Below are 24,487 nucleotides of genomic sequence, written 5' to 3'. Positions count from 1 at the left end.
CTATAGTTAAGAGTCTGTTTCTTGGTTTGCCTTTCTCTCTCTCTTTCTCTTCATCAAATGTAGGGAGGATCTTGAAGAACTTCGATTCTTGAAGGAGGGGGGAATTCATATGGGAAGAAGAGTGCATGTTTACTTTGGCTTTTTTTTTTCCACAGAGAATTTTTCAGCTCGCTCTGATGTGATGCAGCAAACAGATCCTAAACAGAAAGTGATAGTCTTTCAGGAATGAGGAAATAGACGTTGAAGTTTGGAACTGTCAGGGAGACTAAGAAGAAGTAAGAGGTTAAAACCCAGAGAGTAGAGAACCTCAGAGAATTAGGACCTTAATCTGCTTACAAATTCCCCCTAAGTAATTGAACGAATTCTAGCTTCTTTTGGGCTGTATAAAACTCAAGGAATCTTAGTAGAAGTGTACAACTAGCAAACTGAGTAGACTTTACCAGCCACTTAATATTGGTGAGAAAAATATTAGAGTTCAAGAACTGGAAAGTTATAGGGACCTTGCTAAAAATTTTGGGCCTTCTGTTGAGATCTCTAAAGGAATATATCCTATATGTAGGGCCATGCCTTTGGATAAAGGACCCAACCAAAGGTATGTGGGCAAAAGTGTAAACTTCTGAAAACACAACAGATGTTATAAGAACAAATAAAAACACTTGATACTGCCATCCAGAAATAGCAACTATAATGGGTTAATATATTTCCCATTTCTTTATGCATGGTATTTTTACTCTGTTCCCTGCTATAAGTTAATTCTCCTTTATCTTTTTCCCTCCACTTTTATAAATATTACCTTGATGATATATCTCTTTTTAGTGTCTTTTTTCCTCCTTAATTTCTATGACTATTCTTGTTTCCATTCTTCCTCTTGGGCCCCCCTTTGTTATTCCTCTCAGAGTCCTCTTCCTGTTCCAAGCCCTTAAATACTTCTAATTCATGAGCTTTATCTCTACTCTAATCCTTTATGTGCAAAGTGTGCCTGTCTTGTTCAGGTATAGTAAGGCAGATGGTGTGTGTGGAAGTGAGGTCAGTAAAAGGAGAGGAGTCCAGAGTGGCAGCAAGGTGATAAATATTGCAAGGCCTTGTAGGCCTTATCAGGGGTGTTATCTTTTATTGAATGAGCTAGGAAGCCACTTTCAGAAAGAAGAGGGATGTGGTTAATTTTAAAAGTGTTATTCTAGGTTGCTTTGTTGAGACTAGAACTACAGTGGGGAAAGGTCAGAAGCAGGGAGACTTGGTAGAATATTATAGTAGTCCGTGGAAGACAAAATGGTAACTTGGATTCATGTATCCACTGGAGTGATAAGAAGTGATAAGGGATAGTATATATTTTGAAGTTAGGGCTGACAGGATTTGCTGAGCATGTAGAGGAAACAAGAGGAATTTAAAGATTTATTTATTTATCTGACAGACAGAGATCACAAGTAGGCAGAAAGGCAGGCAGAGAGAGAAGAAGAAGCAGGCTCCCCACTGAGCAGAGAGCCTGATGCGGGGCTCGATCCCAGGACCCTGAGATCATGACCTGAGCTGAAGGCAGAGGCTTTAACCCACTGAGCCACCCAGGTGCCCCAACAAGAGGAATTTAAGATGACTGCAGGATTTTTTGTTTTAATAACTATGAGGATATGCTTGCCATTCACTGAAAAGTGGAAGTTTGGGAAGGGATATGTTTTGGGGAGGAAATAAAAGGATTCAGTTTTAGGATCAAACATGTTTAGGATCAACATGTTAAATTTGAAATGACTCTTAATCAAGTGGAGATGTCAAGTAAGCAGTTGACTACATAAATGTGGAGTTCTGGGGAAAGTTTGGAGCTTTAGACATAGATTTGGAAGTCATTAGCGTTCAAATGACATATAAAGCTACATGAATAAGAACAGAAAAGAAATTACTATAGATGAAGAAGTGAAGTGAAGACAGAATACTGGGGAACTGTAGTGTTTAAAGATAAGATGAAGAGGAGAATCAGTGAAAAGAATCTGAAAAGTTGTGGCCAGGGAGGTAGGTAATCAAACAGTAGTGTACTGGAGACCAATCGAAGAAACTATTTACAGGATACACTAATCAAATATATCTGGTGTTGTTGAAGAAGAATAAGATTGAAGATCTTGTTAGGAGCAGTGTAGAGTGGTAAGAGTGAAAGCCTGAATAAGAGATTTGAGAGAAAACGAAAAAAGGAGAAGTAGAAAACAGTAAAGACTCAAGTTCTGGCCCTTAAACCGTAACTGAATGGCAGATGGCAACACTTGGTTTGGGGATAATTTTTCTGCATAGTCCCTTTAAAAAATTATCTGGGGCACTTGGGTGGCTCAGTCGGTTAAATGTCTCACTCTTGATTTCAGCTGGCTCAGGCCGTGATTTCAGGGTCCTGAGATGGAGCTCCACATTGGGCTCTTCACTGAGTGGGCAGTGTGCTTGAGATTCTCTCTCTCTCTGCCTCTCCCCCTGCTTACTCTCTGCCCCTCCCACTGCTCTCTCTCTTTCTCAAATAAATAAACCTTCAAAAAAATCATCTGATTGGAAATAGGTTAGTTAGAGAAAGACAAATACCATATGATTTCACTCATGTAGAATTTATGAAACAAAACAGATAAACATAAGGGAAGGGAAGGAAAAATAAGATAAAAACAGAGAGGGAAGCAAAACCATAAGAGACTCAACTTTAGAGGACAAACAGGGTTACTGGAGGGGGCTTATTTGGGGATGGGCTAAATGGATGATGGGCACTTTCTGTGATGAGCACTGGGTGTTATATCTAAGTGCCAAATAACTAAATTCTACTCCTGAAACCAATACTATACTATATGTTAACTAACCTGAATCTAAATTTAAAAAAAAAATCATCTTCTTATCTAGTTTTTTATTTTGAGAAATTCCAAATCTATAGACAGGTTACAAGAATAATGTAAGTAGCGCATATCCATTCCCCTAGATTTACTAGTTACCAATATTTTGCCATATTGAGCTCATTTTCTTCTCTCAGCCCTAACATAAAAGTGAGTTTTATACATTCTGAGACTTGACTGTTAAATATTTGAGTATGTGTCTTCTAAGAAAAAAGACATTCTTTAACATAATCACAGTATAATTATTATACTCAAGAAATTAAACATGATACAAATAGTACTTACAAAATATCTAGTTTATATTCAGATATCCTTAATTTTCCGAAGAATGTCCTTTACAGCTGTTTTTGTCTGTTTGCTTTTTTTGGTGGGGGTATGACTGGTATAGGATCCAGTCAAGAATTAATTATTGTCAGGCTTCCAGTTACAGATTGGATAAGTTGTGGGGAATAAAGATACAGCATAAAGAATGTAGTCAGTGATACTGTAAAAGTCTTGTTTGGTGACAAAACTTGTGGCGAGCACAGCATGGTGTATAGAAATGTTGAATCACTGTGTTGTGCACCTGAAAGTAATGTAATATTCTGTGTCAACTATACTCAAATAAAAAAATTTTTAGAAAAGATTCATTATTGGTATGGAAACGCAACAGATTTCTGTACATTGATTTTGTATCCTGCAACTTGACTGAATTCCTGTATCAGTTCAAGCAGGTTTTTTTGGTTGAATCTTTTGGGTTTTCTACGTCAAGTCATCTATAAAGAATGAAAGTTTGACTTCTTCCTTGCCAGTGTGGATGCATTTTATTTCGTTTTGTTGTCCGATTGATGGCTAGGACTTCCAGTACTATGTTCAATAACAGTAGTGAGACTCGACATCACTTTCATGTTACCAACCTTAGGGGAAAAGCTCTCAGTTTTTCCCCATTGAGGATGAAATTAGCTGTGGGTTTTTCATGTATGACCTTCATTATATTGAGGTATGTCCCCTCTAAACCTATTTTGTTGAGGGGCTTTTTCATGAATGTACACTGTACTTTGTCAAATGCTTTTTCTGCATCTGTTGAGATCATATGGTTCTTATACTTTCTTTTATTAATGTGGTGTATGACCTTGATTGATTTGCAAATATTGAACCACCTTGCAACCCAGGAATAAATCCCACTTGATCGTGGTGAGTGATTCTTTATTGTACTGTTGAACTCTATTTGCTAGTATTTTGTTGAGAATTTTTTACATCCATGTTTATCAGGGATGTTGGTCTCTAGTTGTCTTTTTTAGTGGGGTCTTTGGTTTTGGAATCAGGATAATACTGGCCTCATGGAATGAGTTTGGAAGTTTTCCTTCCATTTCTATTTTTTGAAACAATTTCAGAAGAATAGGTATTAATTCTTCCTAAGGAATAACACAGAGGGTCATAGGGACAGGGAGGGAAAACTGAATGGGAAGAAATCAGAGAGGGAGACAAACCATGAGAGACTCTTGACTTCCGGAAACAGAGGGTTACAGAAAGGGAGGTGGGTAGGGGGGACGGGGTAACAGGGTGCTGGGCATTAAGGAGGGCATATGATGTGATGAGCACTGAATGTTATACACAATTAATGAATCCTTGAACGTTACATCAAAAACTAATTAACAATCTACAAGAACAAAGCATTTCTATCAATAACTTAGCTTCTAGAAGGAAATGTAGATACAATTAAATGTCCGTATAACCTGTAGCCCATTGACAGATACTTGAAGGGGGAAGAGTATAATGTTCCTCTAGGAAGCTCCCAACTATCTTCATGTTAATGCCTTGCTAGAGGGAAAAACAACCTTAATTTGATCATGGCAAGGCCTCTGGTATCCTGTGAGTCTTTAACATGAAAATCATTTTGAAAACCTCCCTTTTTCTAACTTTCCCCACCCCCCATAATATATAGTCAGCCACCCCTCAACCCTGTTGCAGCAGCTCTTTCTGCCCATGGGTCCTGTCCCCGTGCTTTAATAAACCACTCTTTTGCACCAAATGAACAAACAGACAAAAAACTAATGATGTATTATCTGTTAGTTAATTGAATTTAAATTTAAAAAAAGGAAAAACCACATTGAGATACCAGCTAACACCAGTCAAAATGGCAAAAATGAACAAGTCCAGAAATTAAAAATGTTGGAGAGGATGTGGAGAAAGGGGGACCCTCTTATGCTGTTGGTGGAAATGCAAGGTGGTGCAGCCACTTCAGAAACCAGTATGGAGGTTCCTCAAAAAATTAAAAATAGAGCTACCCTATGACCCTGAAATTGCACTACTGGATATTTACCCAAAAGATACAGATGTAGTGAAAAGAAGGGTCATATGTATGTACCTCAATGTTCAAGCAACAATGTCCACCGTAGCCAAACTGTGGAAAGAGCCAAGATGCTCTTCAGTAGACAAATGGATAAAGAAGATGTGGTCCATATATACAACAGAATATTACTTAGCCATCAGAAAGGATGAATCCCCAACTTTTGCATCAACATGGATGGAATTGGAGGAGATTATGCTGAGTGAAATAAGTCAAGCAGAGAAAGTCAATTATCATCTGGTTTCACTTACTTGTGGAGCATAAGGAATAACAGGGAGGACATTAGGAGAAGGAAAGGAAAAATAAAGGGGTGGGGAATCGGAGGGGGAGATGAACCGCGAGAGAATGTGGACTCTCAGAAACAAACTGAAGGTTTTAGAGGGGAGGGGTGGTGGGGTAATGGGTGAGCCTGGTGGTGGGTATTAAGGAGGGTAGGTATCACATGGAGCACTGGGTGTTATATGCAAACAATGAATCATGGAACACTACATCGAAAACTAATGATGTATTGTATGGTGACTAACATAATACAGTAAAAATTTTTTTCAAAAAGAAAAAAAAAGGAAAAAAAAGAATAAGTGATTATAAGGTTTCAGTGTAAATGGGTTCATGTCTTCTGGGTATAGAATCACTTTTGTTACATAATTGTTTCTTGAATAATTTAGGAGAGGATACTTAGGATAAGATTGTTAATAAATAAAGCACATGTTTTACACACACACACACACACACACACACACACACACACACACACACGTTTAGTTGAATCCCCTGTGAAGCCATCTGGCCCTGGACTTTTGTTTTTTGGGAGATTTTTGATTGTTGATTCAGTTTCTTTGCTGGCTATGGGTCTGTTCAAGTTTTGGTGATTTATATGTTTTTGGGGATTTATCCATTACTTCCAGGGTGTCTGATTTGTTGGCATGTAATATTTCATAACATTTTCTTGTAATTGTATTTCTATGTTGTTGGTTGTGATTTCTCCTTTCTCGCATGTGATTTTATTTATTTAGGTCCTTTCTCTTTTTGATAAGTCTGTTCTTTTTTCCTTTTATGACATTTACATTGTTGAAGTGCCCAGGTACTTGTTTTGCAAAAGTCCCTCAATTTGTATTTGTCTAAATGTTTTCTCCTGGTTAGATTCAAGATTTTGGATTGGAATACTACATGGGTTGTGTTGTGAATTAAAACACTCATATTTCTTCTGCATGTTGTCCCAGGGCTTGATAAGATTAGAAAGACTGGGACTTGGGACTCTACCTTAGTAAATATTAGGCAGGACCAAGGGCCTCTCAATCAGAGAATATGCATTGTGCTTCTATCATGTGCCTTCTTCATTGTATCCTGCCATACCTGTGAGAAGATGACCTTGTGCTCTTGATGCTTTGTAAGGCCTATCATCTGCTTCTTGGAAAACTTGTCACATTTGTGCTGAAGTACTTTTTGTTTTTTGTTTGGTTGACAGGACATGAAATTACTTGACGAGGCTATCAGTGAAAAATTTCTTAAGGGAACTTTTGTATTTTTCATATTTTTCAGTTAGCTTTTAAAATTTTTCTTGACATCTGGGTTTTCTCCTAAAATGATTCAAGTATAGTCATCACTTTTTGTAAAGTTTCACTGAAAAAATATACAATTGTAATAAATTTGAAGATTTCAGGGCTGTTAAGAAAAAAGACATGACTATGAAATGTAAGGAACACATTATGAGATTTATTTAGGTAGAGCTTTGAGAGGTTAAGGTAAGTCCCTCACAGCTGGAGACCTCCCAGAGACAGCAGTGCAGAGTCATCCCTATAACAGGAAGAGGGCATAGGAACCCCTGGGAGAGAAGGGATTTGTGTGTCTAGATTATGTTACTCATCTGACCTCAATATTTTTTTTCATGTTCAGTTTGCCAGTTATCATTAGTTTTTGATAAAGTGTTCAGTGATTCATTAGTTGCATATAACACCCAGTGCTCATCACCACACATGCCCTCCTTAGTACCCATCACCTGGTTACCCCATCCCCCCAACCCCCCTCTCTTCTGTAACCCTTAGTTTTTTACCCAGGGTCCAGAGTTTCTCATGGTTTTTCTCCCTCTGTGATTTCTTCCCATTCAGTTTTCCTTCCCTGTCCCTGTGCACTATTCCTTATATTCCACATATGAGTAAAACCGTATGATAATTGTCTTTCTCTGCTTGATTTATTTTACATAGCATAATTATGCTAAGTGAGATTATATCACTCATCTGAAAGATGAGAAATCTCTGGGTCAGAGAGCATTGTAGTACAACAGCAATTTGTGGTCTTTTTTAGTACTGGGCTTTGTCTAGCCTGTGGGTAGCAGGTTCTGAGTGCAGCTTCATTAATGTAAAATGACAACTCTAAATGGCTAAAAATAAGCTTCTTTTGGTTATACTAAAAGCAGTTGGATGTATAAAATTTTGGCACTGGTGGGCTCTGAGCTAATGGTGCTCCCTTACTCGGAAGAAGTAAATAACATAAGGCCCAATATACAGGAGGTCACTTCCACACATTTATGTAGTAACATCATTACATTATGAAACACTTATAAATATTTTTTATTTTTAAATTGTGGGAAATTAGTGTTATGATTTAAACTAGGAATAGCCAACTTCTGTAGTTTTAGGAGCTGTCAGTTTTACTGGTCACTAACTAAATTTCAGTTTAATTGAAAAATAATTGATAGGCATTAAGGAGGGCACTTGATGTAATGAGCACTGGGTGTTATGTGCAACTAATGAATTACTAAATTCTACCTCTAAAACCAATAGAACAGAAAGGAAAAAAGAAAAATGTGTCTAGGTTCAAATTATAATGGACTAAATTTATTTTAAGAGGGTGACACGAGGTATTACAGATAGGTCAGTGATATATTCCTCGTATGTTCTGTTATTTGTATTTTATTATTTTTGGGATATTGCCTCTCTGCTCTGGTTTAATGAGTCTGGTTTCAAAGTGGGGTGAGTGTGTGTGGGAGGATGCGCATAGGAGCATACATGTGTGCTGTAAGAAACCCATGAGAACATCAACTTAAGTACTAGTTAATGTGTAACATTTCTTTCCTCTGGCACTTTTGTTTCTTCTTTCTTCCCCAAAGATTTTATTTATTTACTTCAGAGAGAGGGAGCACAAGTACAAGCAGGGGGGCGGCAGGCAGAGGAAGAGGGAGAAGCAGACTCCCCGCTGAGCAGGGAGCCAGATGTAGGGCTCTGTCCCAGGACCCTGAGATCATGACCTGAGCCAAAAGCAGATATTTAACTAAGTCACCCAGGTGTCCCCTCTCTGGCACTTTTATTTTTATTTGTATATTTGCTAAAATAACTTCCGTCTTCATTGGAGAGGAACATCAAAAGTGATTTTTAAAGAATTCCTTCTTGCAATAACTTCTAAATGTTCCACTTCCCCTCTACTAGATAATTTTCATCAGCTTACAACTTTTTGAACTCATTACTTTGTTTTTTCACAGCAAAATTTTTCCAGAGTGGCTATACAACAGTGCTTATTGAATATTAATAGGTAGTATATTTGGTACATTATGTTCATTTTTACTTCTTTATGTTTTTGATTTTTAAAAACACATACATATAATTTCTGTAATGAACTTATTTATACTACTAGAGTAAAACAGGCAAAGCCTCTTCACTTGCTGATGGGAAGACTGTTAACTTGTGGATATCTCCTCAGTATTTAAGGTAAAGAGAAATGCATGTGTATACACACACTATAGATCTGTATTAAATTATGAATTAAAATTCATATTCTTTTTGCTCTGATTAAGATAATCAGTTAAGTCCCTATATAAGTATTTCTTTTGTTAGTAACATTTTGCCTTACAAATACTCAGGAGTATGAAAGTTAATTTAATGTTTGAGAAGTGCTTTAATTGAACAGATGGTTTTTGAACATTTAAGAAAGACCGTGGTTCTTGATAAGAGTCATGCATTCACCATGACTAAGTCAGGCGAGTGAAATGGATATAATGTGTTTTGGTTTCTGCAAAGCACATGACAGTCTCCCATAACATACCTATGAATATATAGGCAAGATGCTAACAAAATTAATGAACTTGGTCCAGGAATGTTCCTGTGTGTCCTCATCTTCAGCTCAGTGTCTGACAATTTGATACTAATATAGTAGGTTTCTGATGATAAGCAATGGGGCATAATCCTTATCCATAGCCATACCGAATAAAAAAGACTAGATGAGGGGTACCTGGGTGGCTCAGTTGGTTAAGTGTCTGACTCTTGATTTTGCCTCAGGTCATGATCTCAGGGTCCTGGGACCCTGCTACTATAGGGAGTCTGCTTCAAAATTATTCTCCCTTTCCCTTTGCCCTTCCCCATACTTGCATGTGCATGTACTCACTCTTTAAATTAAGTAAAAAAATAAACCAGTGGAACAGAGTAGAGAGCCCAGATATGGACCTCAACTCTATGGTCAAATAATCTTCAACAAAGCAGGAAAAAATATGCAGTGGAAAAAAGACAGTCTCTTCCATAAATGGTGCTGGGAAAATTGGACAGCTGTATGTAGAAGAATGAAACTCGACCATTCTCTTACACCGTACACAAAGATAAACTCAAAATGGATAAAAGACCTCAAAGTGAGACAGGAATCCATCAGAATCATAGAGGAGAACATAGGCAGTAACCTCTTCGATATCAGCCACAGCAACTTCTTTCAAGATATATTTCCAAAGGCAAAGGAAACAAAAGCGAAAATGAAGTTTTGGGACTTCATCAAGATCAAAAGCTTCTGCACAGCAAAGGAAATAGTCAACAAAACAAAGAGGCAACCCATGGAATGGGAGGAGATATTTGCAAATGACAGTACAGACAAAAGGCTGATATCCAGGATCTATAAAGAACTTCTCAAACTCAACACTCACCAACAGATAATCATGTCAACAAATGGGCAGAAGACGTGAACAGACACTTCTCCAATGAAGACATACAAATGGCTATCAGACACATGAAAAAATGTTCATCATCACTAGCCATCAGGGAGATTCAAATTAAAACCACATTGAGATATCACCTTACACCAGTTAGAATGGCCCAAATTAGCAAGACAGGAAACAACATGTGTTGGAGAGGATGTGGAGAAAGGGGAACCCTCTTACACTGTTGGTGGGAATGCAAGTTGGTGCAGCCTCTTTGGAGAACAGTGTGGAGATTCCTCAAGAAATTAAAAATAGAACTTCCCTATGACCCTGCAATTGCACTACTGGGTATTTACCCCAAAGATACAGATGTAGTGAAAAGAAGGGCCATCTGTACCCCAATGTTTATAGCAGCAATGGCCACGGTTGCCAAACTGTGGAAAGAACCAAGATGCCCTTCAACGGATGGATGGATAAGGAAGATGTGGTCCATATACACTATGGAGTATAATGCCTCCATCATAAAGGATGAATACCCAACTTTTGTAGCAACGTGGACGGGACTGGAAGAGATTATGCTGAGTGAAATAAGTCAAGCAGAGAGAGTCAATTATCATATGGTTTCACTTATTTGTGGAGCATAACAAATAGCATGGAGGACAAGGGGAGATGGAGAGGAGAAGGGAGTTGAGGGAAATTGGAAGGGGAGTTGAACCATGAGAGACTATGGACTCTGAAAAACAATCTGAGGGTTTTGAAGGAGCAGGGGGGTGAGAGGTTCAGGGAGCCAGGTGGTGTGTTTTATGGAGGGCACGTATTGCATGGAGCACTGGGTGTGGTGCATAAACAATGAGTTCTGTTACACTGAAAAGAAATAAAAAAAAAAAGAGTAGTTGACCTAGAAATAGAAATTAAAATAATTGCCCTTAAAAATTATTGGAAAGATTTAAGGTAGTTCACAGAATGAAAGGAAAAGCTAAGGTACCAGTTTTCTGAAAGGATAAAAGCTGGAATGGTTCTATAAATCTGGGTGCAGGACTTAATAGACATTCTCTTTTGGGTGCAACTCGTGAAGTTTTACACTGTTTTCCAAACCAGCGTTGTTCTTTTTGACATTCACATTATCATGAGAGTGGCAGAATGACAGAGGTTGGGTTGTGGGCATGCCGTAGATGTAATAGATGCAAAGAAGCATTTGATTAAATCAGTACTCATTTAAACTACCTATTTTTAAGACAGTATGAAAAGGCTTCTGGAAAATGACATTGAAATCTTTGAGGCAACATTAATATAATTGATATATCAACAATTCTACTCTAAAAGTGCTGTATCTTGGGATACATTTTTCATGGTCTTAATATTTTTAGCATACTACTTAATTTTATTTTCCTATATAATCTTTAACATTTTTGCTTCTCTGTATACATATGATATTTGTTTATGATTTTCTTTTCTTGTAATATCCTTGGCTAGTTTTGGTATAAAGATTAGTTTATAGAATGAATCTAGTAAACTTCACACTATTTCTAGACTTTGAAAAAGTTAATGTAGAGACTGAGTTTTAAAGAGCTGATAAAACTTGCTTGTAAAAATATGGACTTGAGGGGCGCCTGGGTGGCTCAGTGGGTTAAGCCGCTGCCTTCGGCTCAGGTCATGATCCCAGGTCCTGGGTTCAAGCCCCACATCGGGCTTTCTGCTCAGCAGGGAGCCTGCTTCCTGCTTTCTCTCTGCCTGCCTCTCTGCCTACTTGTGATTTCTAAAAAAAAAAAAAAAAAAAAAAAAAATGGACTTGAAGGGTGACAGGCAAAGCAGTGGAATAGGAGTTTTCTACCATCTCCTCACAGAAACATCAATCTTGACAACCAGCTATGATCAAGATTACCATTGTGGAATCTGGATGCAGGACTTACATAATGGACATTATTTTCAGGATGCTACTCTTGAAGTTTTACACTGTTTTCCATTTCTGCATTGCTGTGATTCCACTGAGTAAATGTTAGCACATTGTTGAAGCAAAAAAAAATCTGAGAATAGTTGCACTTAAGAGGGTAAGAACAATTTAACTTTACCTGTGTCATCTGTCCCAAAGGTGTCACAAGCTCATTGCCAAGAGAGATTCACTTGGTCTATAATTTCCCACAGGGGGGAATGAGAGAGCATAGTGAATGAGTACTTGGTAGGATGCTGCTCTAGAGACCCATTTTTTTTTCTCTCATCATACCTAGAATCCTGAGGTAATCAGCAAGTGGTTGAGAGAGGTGGGGAGCAGGTAAGAGATAAGGGGACTCATAGCAACCAGGGCTCAGGAATCATCAAAGGACCACAGATCTGACTAACTTTAACCACTTTAGAGACTCCTATAAAGAAGACTGCCCATGAGCTAGTGGAAACATTTTCCTACAGATTCCTCCAACTGGCCCAGGGACACTTAAAATGTTCTGCATGTCTTACCTACCCTTCCTATAACTGCATCACCTTTATCACATGTGCCCCATGAATGGTGAGTTGCAAGCCTTTGAATATGGCTTGTAATTCTGCAGAAAGCCGGATAAGCTCTGTAGGATCAGGAGAAGGCACACAACTCGAGCATTTTAGGGTATTGCTCTAAGGGAAATAAATGAGAAATTGTCAGTCAGCACCTGGCCTGGCTTTGTGACATCAAGAGAAGGCAGTCTTAATTCTCACTAAAGAGGGAATCAGAGATGTGGAGCAAGAGCATACATTGAAAAGATCTGAGAGAGCTTCAGAATTTACTCTTGGACTGACTAGTAAGGCATTTCTCTTCTGAGGGCCCTCAGTAAAGACTGGAGAAGGTAACTTCTTTGAATAAAAAACAGCAATGCAAAATTTCAGGGAATGAGAAAATCAAGGAAGTACATTAATTTTCCACTTACCATCCTAAAAGAAATAGAGATCTATAAATTGTCTGAAAAGGAATTAAACATAATTATTTTAAGGAAGCTCAGGAGAACTGCAAGAGAACATAGATGGATATTAAAATCAGGAAAAGAACAAATGAACGAAATGGGAGGTTCAACAAAGAGATAGAACTCATAAAAAAGAACCAAATCCTAGACCTGAAGTATACAGTGAACAAAATAAAAACTGTAACTGTCAACAACAGACTTGATCAAACAGAAGATCTGTGAATTCAAAGATAAGTCACTTGAAAATATCCAGTCAGAAGAGAAAAAAAAAAGAAAAATGAATGAAAAGAAATGAACACAGCCTACAGAGTTTATGGAATCATTCTCTTGGACTAATATATGCCTGCGGTAATCTCAGAAGAGAGAGAGTTAGGGGCAGAAAACTAATGGTTTGGTTTATTCTTAAGTATCTTATGGCTTTTGGTGCCATTGTAAATGGGATTGATTCCTTGATTTCTCTTTCTTCTGCTTCATTATTGGTGTATAGAAATACAGTAAATTTCTATATGTTGATTTTATATTCTACAGCTTTTACTGAATTTGTGTGTACTAGCTATTTTTTTGTGGAATATTTTGGGTTTCCTATGTATAGTATCATGTCATCTGCAAATATCGAAAACTTGACTTCTTCCCTACTGACATGGATGCCTTTTCTTTTTGTTTGACTGCTGTGGCTAGGACTTCCCACACTATGTTGAATAAAAGTGGTGAGCATGGACATGCTTCTCTCTTGTTCCTGATCTTAGGGGAAAAGTTCCCTGTTTTCCCCCATTGAGGATGATGTTAGCTACGGGTTTTCATATAAAGTCTTCCTTTATTATGTTGAGGTATATTCTCTCTAAACCTACTTTGTTGAGGGTTTTTATCATGAATAGATATTATATTTTGTTAAATGATTTTTCTGCATCTATTGAAATGATCATACAGTTTTTTATCCTTCTCTTAGTATATTTTAAACTTTTTACTGCAATTTATGATTATGTCCCTCCTTTTATACTATTATTATTTTTGTGCCTTTTAAAACAACCTGAGGGTTTTGAAGGGGCGGGGGGTGGGCAGTTGGGGGAACCAGGTGGTGGGTATTAGGCAGGGCACGTATTGCATGGAGCACTGGGTGTGGTGCAAAAACAATGAATACTGTTACGCTGAAAAGAAATAAAAAATTTATAAAATATATATAAATGAGTAAAGGTCACATTCAAATGGAACATGACTAAAGAGGACACATGATGTGATGAGTACTGAGTGTTATATTCAACTAATGAATCATTGAATATTATATCAAAAACTAGTGATGTACTATACTTTTGCTAATTGAATTTAAATAAAACAACAACAAATAAATAAATAAAAAATAAAATTTATTTTCATATTATTTCTTTCTGAAATTTGTCTGTTTTGATTTAGCAAAGAATTTATGTTGGAGAGTCTTCCTATTGTCTCTCATTGTTTTCTATTTCATTAACGTGCTTTAAATTTTCATAAATCATATTTTCTAGTTTCCATTTTTGTTGACCTCTTTTTAAAAAAATTAAACAATTTTAAAAACTTTTTGTCAGTTTGGACACTTAGTGAATTTATATTTAGTCTGTTCTAATTCTAGAATTGGAGATTCTGGAATTCCCTCTGTGTAATACGTTAGCTATATTATACAGGGTTTTATAGTTAGTATATGTTTCCAAATTGATAATCTCTAGAATATTCTCTTTTAGCTTTATAATGTTTTTGTTTTGCTTTTCTGTAATTTGTGGACTGTAGTGCAGGTTAAACCTCATCACCACACCACTCCCTTTAAAAATAGGTGAGAGGGGCGCCTGGGTGGCTCAGTGGGTTAAAGCCTCCGCCTTTGGCTCAGGTCATGGTCCCAAGGTCCTGGGATCTAGCCCCGCATCAGGCTCTCTGCTCAGCGGGGAGCCTGCTTCCTCTTCTCTCTCTGCCTGCTTCTCCACCTACTTGTGATCTCTGTCTGTCAAATAAATAAATAAAATCTTTAAAAATTTTAAAAAATAAAAATAGGTGAGAAAGGAAGAAGGAAGACAAGAATGAAGTAAAATTTATAAATATATATGATATATATATATAATAGGAATAATATATAATAGGTGATGCAGATATGTTTCTCTACCTGGTTATAGGTATTAATTTTCATTACTTAGCCCCTTTTTTTACTACTAATTTTATGATCTTTTCACTTTAGCTAGTACCGCAGCTAAGCTTTTGAGCCCTTGGTAGTTCCGTATGATGAGGGATGATATAGTTTTCTTCATTAGCTTTTACCACAGAGTATGCAGTTATTAAGATCCTCCTTGTGGATCCCCTTGGTTCCATCTGTGCCTTTTCCCACTTCTGCATGCTGCAATAAACCTGTTTCTTTGAGGACTAACAAAATTTAAACACAACAGCCAATACCTAAACAGCCTTTCCCCCACTGCCACACATGCAGTGGCAGAAAGAACCTAAAACTGAAATGGCCTCATGGTAATCTCAGATTCAGTGTAATTGAATCATGTTCTCATCTGGTTCATTCATGTTTCACTTAGATTCTAAGTCAGCAGTCAAAAGTCCTCAAGAGATTGGAACCTAAAATTTTGCAAGCGAGTCATCAGGTTTGAGAGTGAGAAGTGCCCCCTCCATCACTACCTCTTCTTTCTCAACCCATGTATTCTGTCTTTGGGAGAAACATAGGTATATTGGTTCTTGGTTTAGAGCATTTATCACATCATGTGAATAGTACCCCAGTCTTTAAAAAGAAAGATAGTGAATTCTTTTAGAGTTCACTCTAAAAAGTGAACTGTATAGAATATAGAATATATTCTACACAGTCCAGTGTTCTGGGTGATGAAGTAATTGGTAGTATCAGTGAATCCTATGGGCACCAGTCTATTATTTTACTTCTTTTGTTTCAAGTGTTGTCCTTGCTTATATTTGAATTTTATACACATTAACATGATGACAAATAAGGTATTCGGTAGTCTACTGAAGGTCATTTTTCCAGAGATAAAGAAGGTAGAGAAACAAATTCCATCCCTTTTATGATAAATGGAGTCCAGTGTAATAAACTTGCCAGATTGTGTCAGCTAATCCACTTGGATATGGTACTATATTAGAGTCTCAGCATTACCCAATGCTACTGTCGCATTCTGATTCAACAGTTGTTGTACCAGATCAGTCTTTATGAGGGAAAATCCATGGAGTTAAGCCTGTGATAGCTGCAGTGCCTTTTACCACATTCATTGTGGGAAAGCTGGGGAAGGAAACAGATTGAATTCATGGGACACTGGGGTTGGGAATAAAGGGCATTAAGAAAATTGGCTTCCTTTGGAAAGATAACTAATTTAGGTGAGCCAATCTATAAGCCTTTAAGGAAAGCAAGGACACCCTCTTCAGTAGAGAAGGAGGGCCTTTTTCTATTGCAAAGGGTTCAGTAAGGGTGACATTTAGGTCCTTTTAAGTTGTCCCATGTTATACTTTTATCTCTACTATTCTTTCCAAGTCAGTAGCCAGCCTTTTATCTTAATATTTATGAAAAGCCTCAAATTCAACTGACATTGCAATTCAGCAATCATTAGGATCAAAACTAGAGTTTGGTTTTGGGCTTTGAGTGCCAAAACTGAAAGAAAAGATTACTCTGAACACTTATTTTTTAAAAATTTATTTATTTATTTGAGCGAGAGTGAGAGCAAGCGAAAGAAAGAGAAGAGAGGAGCAGAGGGAAAGAGAGAAAGAAGCAGACTCCACGCTGAGCATGGAGCCTAATTTGGGGCTCAATCCCATGATCCTGAGATCATGACCTGAGCTGAAATCCAGAGTCAGAGGCTTAACCAACTGAACCACCAACCACCCTATCTAAAATCTTATGCAGAACATCAATAAAGTGAGCATTTAGCTTTCTGCAGCCCTGGTTTTCTGACTAGAGATGATCCTTCCAATTAGATGCTACAGAATAAATCAAATCATCTGTTCTATCCATTCCTCATCTGCTAGATTTATTTAGCTCTTAGTTTATTTAGCTCTCAGTAAGTCAGCAGTACCCAGAAGGTTTCTTGCTTTTGATCATGTAGGCCAAGACATCCTTTTATCCGTGCCCCCTCCTTTTTTTTGGCCTTTGATATCATTGTTGGTCTGTTTAGCAAACTACTCTCAGACTCAACCTCAGACTTTGCTTATAGTTGTATGGATTTCTATTGCATGTATTCTAGGAACCTTGTCATTACTGTCACTACAGCTGGTTGGGGATTTGAGGACTTGAAATGGTTAGATGAGAGAGGGAATAGGAAGGGAATCAGTAATGATGCTCATGATGGAAATATTGGAATAATTATTGATAATCAGCTGCCAAAGAACAATATGAAGGACTTGAGCATCTCAAGGTCTATGGGGTGGAGTTGTGCATTGTACAGCACTAGACAGCTGAGAGAGAGAAGGGCAAGTTTATGTCCTAACTTGTCACAGCGTGACATGGAAAAAAGTAGGGACTTTTATATGATTATGCTTTCTTTCTTGTATTACTTCAGTGTCTTCTAATTGCTCTCCCTCTTCTACCCATGTCCCTTTACAGTTTATTCTGGACGTAGCTGCCAGAGTAATTTTTAAAAAACTCATAATGTACTACTGTATGGTGACTAACATAACACAATAAAAAATAAAAATAATAAAAATTAAAAATAGAAATTAGATCATGTTACTCCTGTGTTTAAAACTTCCCAGTGGCTCCTATCTCACTCAGGGTAAAAACCAAAATTCTTAGAAAGGTTTACCAGTTTATATGACCTGGCTTCACTCCTTCTACTCTACCTATTTCTCATTTGGCTTCAATTACATTGGCTTCCTTGCTTTTATTCAAACATATGAGGTATGCTCCTGCCTTAAGGTTTTTTTCCATGCTGTTTCCTATGCTTGGAGTATTATGCCTGGCTAAGACTCTGTCACTTCCTTCAGGTCTTCTCTCAAATCTCAGTGAGATCTATCCTAACTACCATATTTAATTCTGCCTCCTCCAGTCCCTCACCATCTTAAAACTGAATGCTTCCATAGGACTGCTGCCTCAGGAAATGACTGTAATTTCCACCAAGTGGTTTCTTTGTAGTCTCTGCTGCTTTGGGTAATTGGTTTTCCTTTCTAAGTCTGGGGTAGATGGAGCTCAGGTTATAAGCCTATACCATAGTCACAGAGAGGCTGAGAAATCAAGTATCTGTTATTTTCTGCTTATGTAGTGGAAGGCAACTCTGTCTCTACATTTGAGTTTTTTTCAAATGAAGGGGATTACAATGCTGGAGAGCTAAGGAAAAGAAAATCACAATATTCTCTAACACTGCAATTCTTTTCTCCTGGGAATCCTGTTAAGAGTAGTTTAGAATTCTTTCACTTTTCCCTCATGTCTCTTAAGTACTCTTTCATACTTTGGGTTACTTTTTTGCTCTGCCCTACATTCTAGAGTGATTTTTTTCATTATTACCTTGCTACTTATTTTCTCTTGAACTCTGTCCAGCATGTATCCTTTCTGTTGAGGTTTTTTTTTTTTTAATCATTTTTTAAATTTATTTTCATCATAACAGTATTCATTGTTTTTGTACCACACCCAGTGCTCCATGCAATCCGTGCCCTCTCTAATACCCATCACCTGGTTCCCCCAACCCCCCACCCAGGTCATTAAGACTTACTCTTTTTCAGATCTGGCTTTTGCCATTGGCTTACTCTCCATCTGAGAAGTTCAATATGACTTATTGTTTTTTTAAAAAATTAAAGTAAACCATTCATTTCAAAACTATTATAGTAGTACTTGAAATAATTGGTAAAGTTGAATCTAGGAATTACTACCTCGGATGCTCTTGGCACAAGGAAAAAAATGTATCACACTTTACTCTTAACAAGCACTTGATGAAAACTTTTATTTTTTCAGATTCGAAATTTTTTTTTATTTTTTTTTTAATTTTTTTTTTCAGCATAACAGTATTCATTATTTTTGCACCACACCCAGTGCTCCATGCAATCCGTGCCCTCTACAATACCCACCACCTGGTGCCCCCAACCTCCCACCCCCCCCGCCCCTTCAAAATTCTCAGATCGTTTTTCAGAGTCCATAGTCTCTCATGGTTCACCTCCCCTTCCAATTTCCCTCAACTCCCTTCTCCTCTCCATCTCCCCTTGTCCTCCATGCTATTTGTTATGCTCCACAAATAAGGGAAACCATATGATAATTGACTCTCTCTGCTTGACTTATTTCACTCAGCATAATCTCTTCCAGTCCCGTCCATGTTGCTACAAAACTTGGGTATTCATCCTTTCTTTTTTCTTTTTCTTTTGAAAACTTTTATTTTAATCAGCTTATGAATATGATGAATATGGATAGTGCTCTGAAATCAGTCTGAGAAGATTGTTTTCATCTGCTGGAATAAAGCAGACAAAATAAAACAATAACTCTATAAAAGATCATCAAGTAACATATATTCATTGACAGTCAATATTAATGCACTGAGTCATCTCTGAATGGTGGTTTGTCAGCTTCTTCCTGTGCAAAGACATAATACATAATGCGAATTTTGTGAAATAAACTTCTTTTGCTTTCCAAGTTGTTGGCTCTGGCTAACAAATAAGAATTATTGTGTTTCAATCACTTTAGCATACCAGTATATAAATTTTTAGTCCAGAGAGTATTTCATTATCCCTCACAATTGGCATAGACATTGTAAAAATATTATTAAGTCATGCCCGTATTTTGAACAACCTTTCAATACTTTTTCATTCTATTACTTGAGTTAAGATCTGGGACATTTAGTATCATTTGAAAAGGCCCTGTGAGAGCTGGCCTCAGTGTTACCAGCCTTTTTTATTTTTTTTTAATTTATTTTTATTTTTTCAGTGTTCCAAGATTCATTGTTTATGCACCACACCCAGTGCTCCATGCAATACATGCCCTCCATAATACTCACCACCAGGCTCACCTAACCCCCCAACCCCTCCCCTCCAAAACCCTCAGTTTGTTTCTCAGAGTCCAGCCTTTTTAAAGTTCTTGTTTATGTGAAATTCTTTCCCATTTCAGTGGCTTCTTGTATACTGTTTCCTCTACAGGTGGCACCATACCTGTTTCTTTTCCTCCCTACACACATTTCTTGTCATGAACTTTTTGCATCTTTTGGACCTTAACACTTGTTTAGAGAAGATTTCACGGATCCCTTTTCTTTTTAAATCATGTCCCCCAGTTAAAATCACTGATTTTACACATTAATTTCCTTCTTAGATTCATCACTGTTCATATCTGCATGTTGTGATTATTGTTGATTCTCTGTCCAGAGCAAGAGCTCTCTGAAGATAGGGACACTGTCCACTTTTGTTCACTGATAAATCCTTGGCAGTTTACCACAGGGACTGCCACCATAGTAGATGCTGCTTATGGAGTAGACTGAGGGAATCCCTGTAACTTTCTGATCCTTAGGAGGATCAGAATTCCTCTACCAGGCCCAGAATTCCTCTACTGACACAATTTTCTAAGAAAGCACAATACTAGTATAAGGGAGAGTTTATAAAATGTTTCAAAAACCAGTGTCTGGGTTCCCTCCCTCCCCCATTTCCATTAGATCTTTTATGTCAAGATCATGAGCTAATTTGCATTACTAGTAAATGTTAAAGGACACAAATAATTTAAAAAATTAATTTAAGCAAGACATGGGTGAGATATGGTCTTTCTTTAAAGAAAAAGGCTCACAATGGTCTTTTAAAAAGTCTGTTTTAAAGACAGTATTTCTAAAAGTAAAATTAAGGACTTACATATCAAGTCCTTAATTTTTTTAAGGACTTGTTTTTTTCATGAATTCAGTTCATTTACACTATTGCACTATATTGTGGCAAAAGAATCTTCAATCAATTGGTTATAGCTCTCCTTTATGTTTGCATGAACTTTGAGTTACACACATTGAAAAGGTCAGTAGATAGGATTCTGGCATTTTATCAAAGATAATGTGGCTGTTGTTGTGGCTCTGGTTCTAGGCAGTATGAAACTGTGGTTCCACTTGAAGATTCTATTGTGACTGAGGTTACAGCAACTCTACAAGAATGGGCCAGTCTGTGGAAACAACTCTATGTGGTAAGTATTGATAATTGGCTTATTAGATCGTTAAAGTTCCATTAGAAAAGTGAAAAAAAATTATCTTACATATGCCAATTACAAATTTTTAGACTTGTGAATATTTGCAACTTTTCAAAGTATGTTCCTAATATTAACTGAAACATATTTTCAGTTATCAGTGTTGTTCAGTCTGAAGAGAGCACATTATTCATATGCCTCCAGTCCCTCTACCCTATCCCAGTCAGTAGAATAACATTAGGGATTTTAGCTGTCTTTCTCACTGCTGTCTCTTGAGAAGCTTTCATAAAACAGGTGTTTCCTGAATGAATGAACAAACTTAAAAGTTTCATTGTGAACATAAAGTTGGGTAAAGGCCAAGAAGTTTTATCAACAGATTCTTATAGTCACTAAGCTTAAAGGATATGCCATATAGGACATGGTTTGCTAAGTCTACAATTAATAGATTAATAACAATGGTCCATGTCCTCTGGAAACTTAGCGATAGGACACATAAAATCTGGGCTGGAAAAAAGTGACAAGTTTGGGGTTCTGTTATTTCATCAAGATGGAGTAGGCACATTCTGTTATACTCCTCTTACTAAGTACAACAAAAATCCTGGACAAAACTCATAAATCATCTACCAGAAAACTCTGAAAGCAAAGGAAAAGAAAGTGGAGTGACTAGGGACCTTTGAACTCAAGGACTGAATGAATTCCCAGATTGTTTTTTCTTGCCTTCCATATACTATGGCTTGGGCTCTAGAGAAGCCCACCACCTGCAAATACTAATAGGTGCAAACAAAAAAGCATCAAAAAAACCCCTTTTTCAGCAAAGGCTGGTGCAACAAGACAGAAACCTTTTTCCTCCAGACGGGGTGCCGACGTAACAAGGTTTGAGTGAGGCACGTCTCATACAACTGTGTGAACACCCTATCTTCATGCTTATGAACTACAAAAGGATCAAGATAGAAACCCTTTAAGTTATCCTTTCTGTTCTCTACAGAACATTGCCATAAAAGCTGCACTCCCTTGTGCCCACCCAAACAGGCATTACAATAGTGGAATTGGTGACCAGAACTCCCATCTTACATACCCATTTTCCTCACACCTGCAGTAACAAGATGTCCCTCTCTAGTGGAGCCTCAGGCCAAACTCTTGACTTCTACCCCTCCCCACTTCAGTAATGAGGCAGTGCCTCTCTCTTGAGTGGGGCCTGCAGGATTCTGACTGCAACTTCACCCAGCACTTGCAAGGTGGCACCTTCCCCAGCAGAGCCTGTGGGTGGGACTCTGGAGTTTACAACTACCCAGTGTTAACAAGGTGATGCCCTTATTTTGCAGAGTTCTGTGGGCTTCCTCCTGTGCTCTGAAGTAAGGAAGAAGCATTCCTCTACAGAGGATCCTGTGGTTAGAACTCTTGATTTCCACTTCCCTTGTAATAATAAGTGGGTCCCTCTCCAGCTGAACCTGTAGGCAGGATTGACTCTCACCCCCTCCCCATTAATGAGACAGTACCCCTCTCTAGCACACGATGTGAAGAGTACCCTGTTTTTCATCCTTGCCCTGCTGAAATGAGGCAGTGCTTCTCTCCACCCAAATCCATGCTGAGTATAAGTAAAGTGGAGTTCTGCTATCTCGGTAATACACTAATGGGGGAAACCAGGAGAGCACTGGAAGGACTTTATATACTAAACTGACATTTAAATTACAGCCCACAAAAGTAAGCCTACGATTGCATTCTGAACTGAAGCAGATTGCCCACCTGTTAAAGTAGAAGATTTAAATAGGAATCAGAATGTCATAGCATAATACTTAAAATGTCCAGTATACAGACCAAATTTATTTCACATATGAAAAATCAGGAAAATCTCAATTCTAATAAAATAAGATAATCAACAGATGCCAATTTTGAAATGACACAGATGTTGGAATCATCAGCAAGGATCTTAAAGCTGTTCTTGTATAATTTCTCCACCAAGCAACTAGAGACACTCTTGAAACAAATGAAAACATAGTAAACTGCAGCAATAGAAGTAGAAAACATAAAGAATCCAATGAAAATTTTAGAACTGAAAAATACAGTAACCAAAATTTAAAAATTACTGGATAGGCTTAATAGCAGCATGGAAGAAACAGAGGAAGGAATTAGCGAACTTAAAGATGGTTCAATAGAAGTTATTCAATGTGAATAATGGAAAGAAACTAAATGGAAAAGTAAGCTTAGCCTCAGAGACCTGTGGGTCAACAATAAAAGATCTAATATTTGAAGCATTAGAGCACTAGACAGAAAGGACAGAATGTGGATCTAAGAAATTTTTGAAGAATAGCTTAAATCTTCCCAAATTTGGCAAAAGACTTAAGTCTACAGACTCAAGAAGCTGAGTGAATTCCAAACAGGATAAACCTAAAGAAATCCATGCATAGTCACATTGTTGTTAAACTTCTGAAAATTAAAACAAAAGAAAAAAATCTTTATATATATGCACTATTGTATTTATGTATTTAAATACATATATGTGTTGTATATACATATATGTATTGTAAAATTTTACATATTTTTAAATTTCAATTTAATTAATATATAGTGTTAGATTGGTTTCAGATGTATAAGATAGTGGTACAACAACTCTATACATTACTCTGTGCTTATCATAAGTGCACTCTTTTTTTCGTGATTTTTAAAAATATTGTTTAAATTTTACTCAGCTAACATACAGTGCAATATTGGTTTCTGGAGTAGAATTCATCTCTTATATACAATACCTAGTGCTTATCAACACGACTGCCCTCTTTAATACCCATCACCTATCTAGCCCATCTCCTACCCACCTCTCTCCATCAATTCTCAGTTTGTTCTCTCTCATTAAGAGTCTCTTATGGCTTGTTTCCCTCCCTCTTTTTTTTCTTTTTCCCCTTCCCATATGTTCATCTGTTTTTTTTCCCCCTTAAATTCCACATATGAGTGAGGTTATATGGTATCTATCTTTCTCTGACTAACTTATTTCACTTACCATAATACACTCTAGCTCTATCCATGTCATTGCAAATGGCAAGATTTCATTCTTTGTGATGGCTGAGTAATATTCCATTGTGTGTATGTGTGTGTACACACACATACACCATATGTTCTTTATCCATTCATCATTCGATGGATGTTTGGGCTCTCTCCAAACTTTGGATATTATTGATAGTGCTGCTATAAACATCAGGGCACATGTACCCCTTTGAATCAGTATTTTTGTATCCTTTGGGTAAATACCTAGTAGTGCAGATGCTGGATCGTAGGGCATTTCTATTTTTAACTTTTTGAGGAACCTCCAAACTGTTCTCCAGAGTGGTTGTACCAGTTTGCATTCCCACCAACAATGCAAACAGGTTCCCTTTTCTCTGCATCCTTGCCAACACCTGTTGTTTCTTGTGTTGTTAATTTTTA

The 24,487-nt window shown here is 37.3% G+C and overlaps 1 protein-coding gene and 1 pseudogene across 4 annotated transcripts in view; one reads left to right on the top strand and one right to left on the bottom strand.

Annotated features, from left to right (window-relative positions):
• Positions 1-24,487, top strand: part of DOCK3 (dedicator of cytokinesis 3) — a 564,947-nt gene that overhangs the window by 202,231 nt on the left and 338,229 nt on the right. For all 4 annotated transcript variants that reach the window (XM_047693084.1, XM_047693058.1, XM_047693067.1 and 1 more), the window contains one exon: positions 20,977-21,073. In XM_047693084.1, coding sequence (XP_047549040.1) covers positions 20,977-21,073 — 97 coding nt within the window. The remainder of the gene's footprint in view (positions 1-20,976; positions 21,074-24,487) is intronic.
• On the bottom strand, positions 21,920-22,016 carry LOC125090216 (uncharacterized; annotated as a pseudogene).

This window comes from Lutra lutra, chromosome 1, assembly GCF_902655055.1.
Source record: "Lutra lutra chromosome 1, mLutLut1.2, whole genome shotgun sequence".
In the NCBI taxonomy this organism is placed as follows: Eukaryota; Metazoa; Chordata; class Mammalia; order Carnivora; family Mustelidae; genus Lutra; species Lutra lutra.
This window is presented reverse-complemented; position numbering and strand designations above follow the sequence as displayed.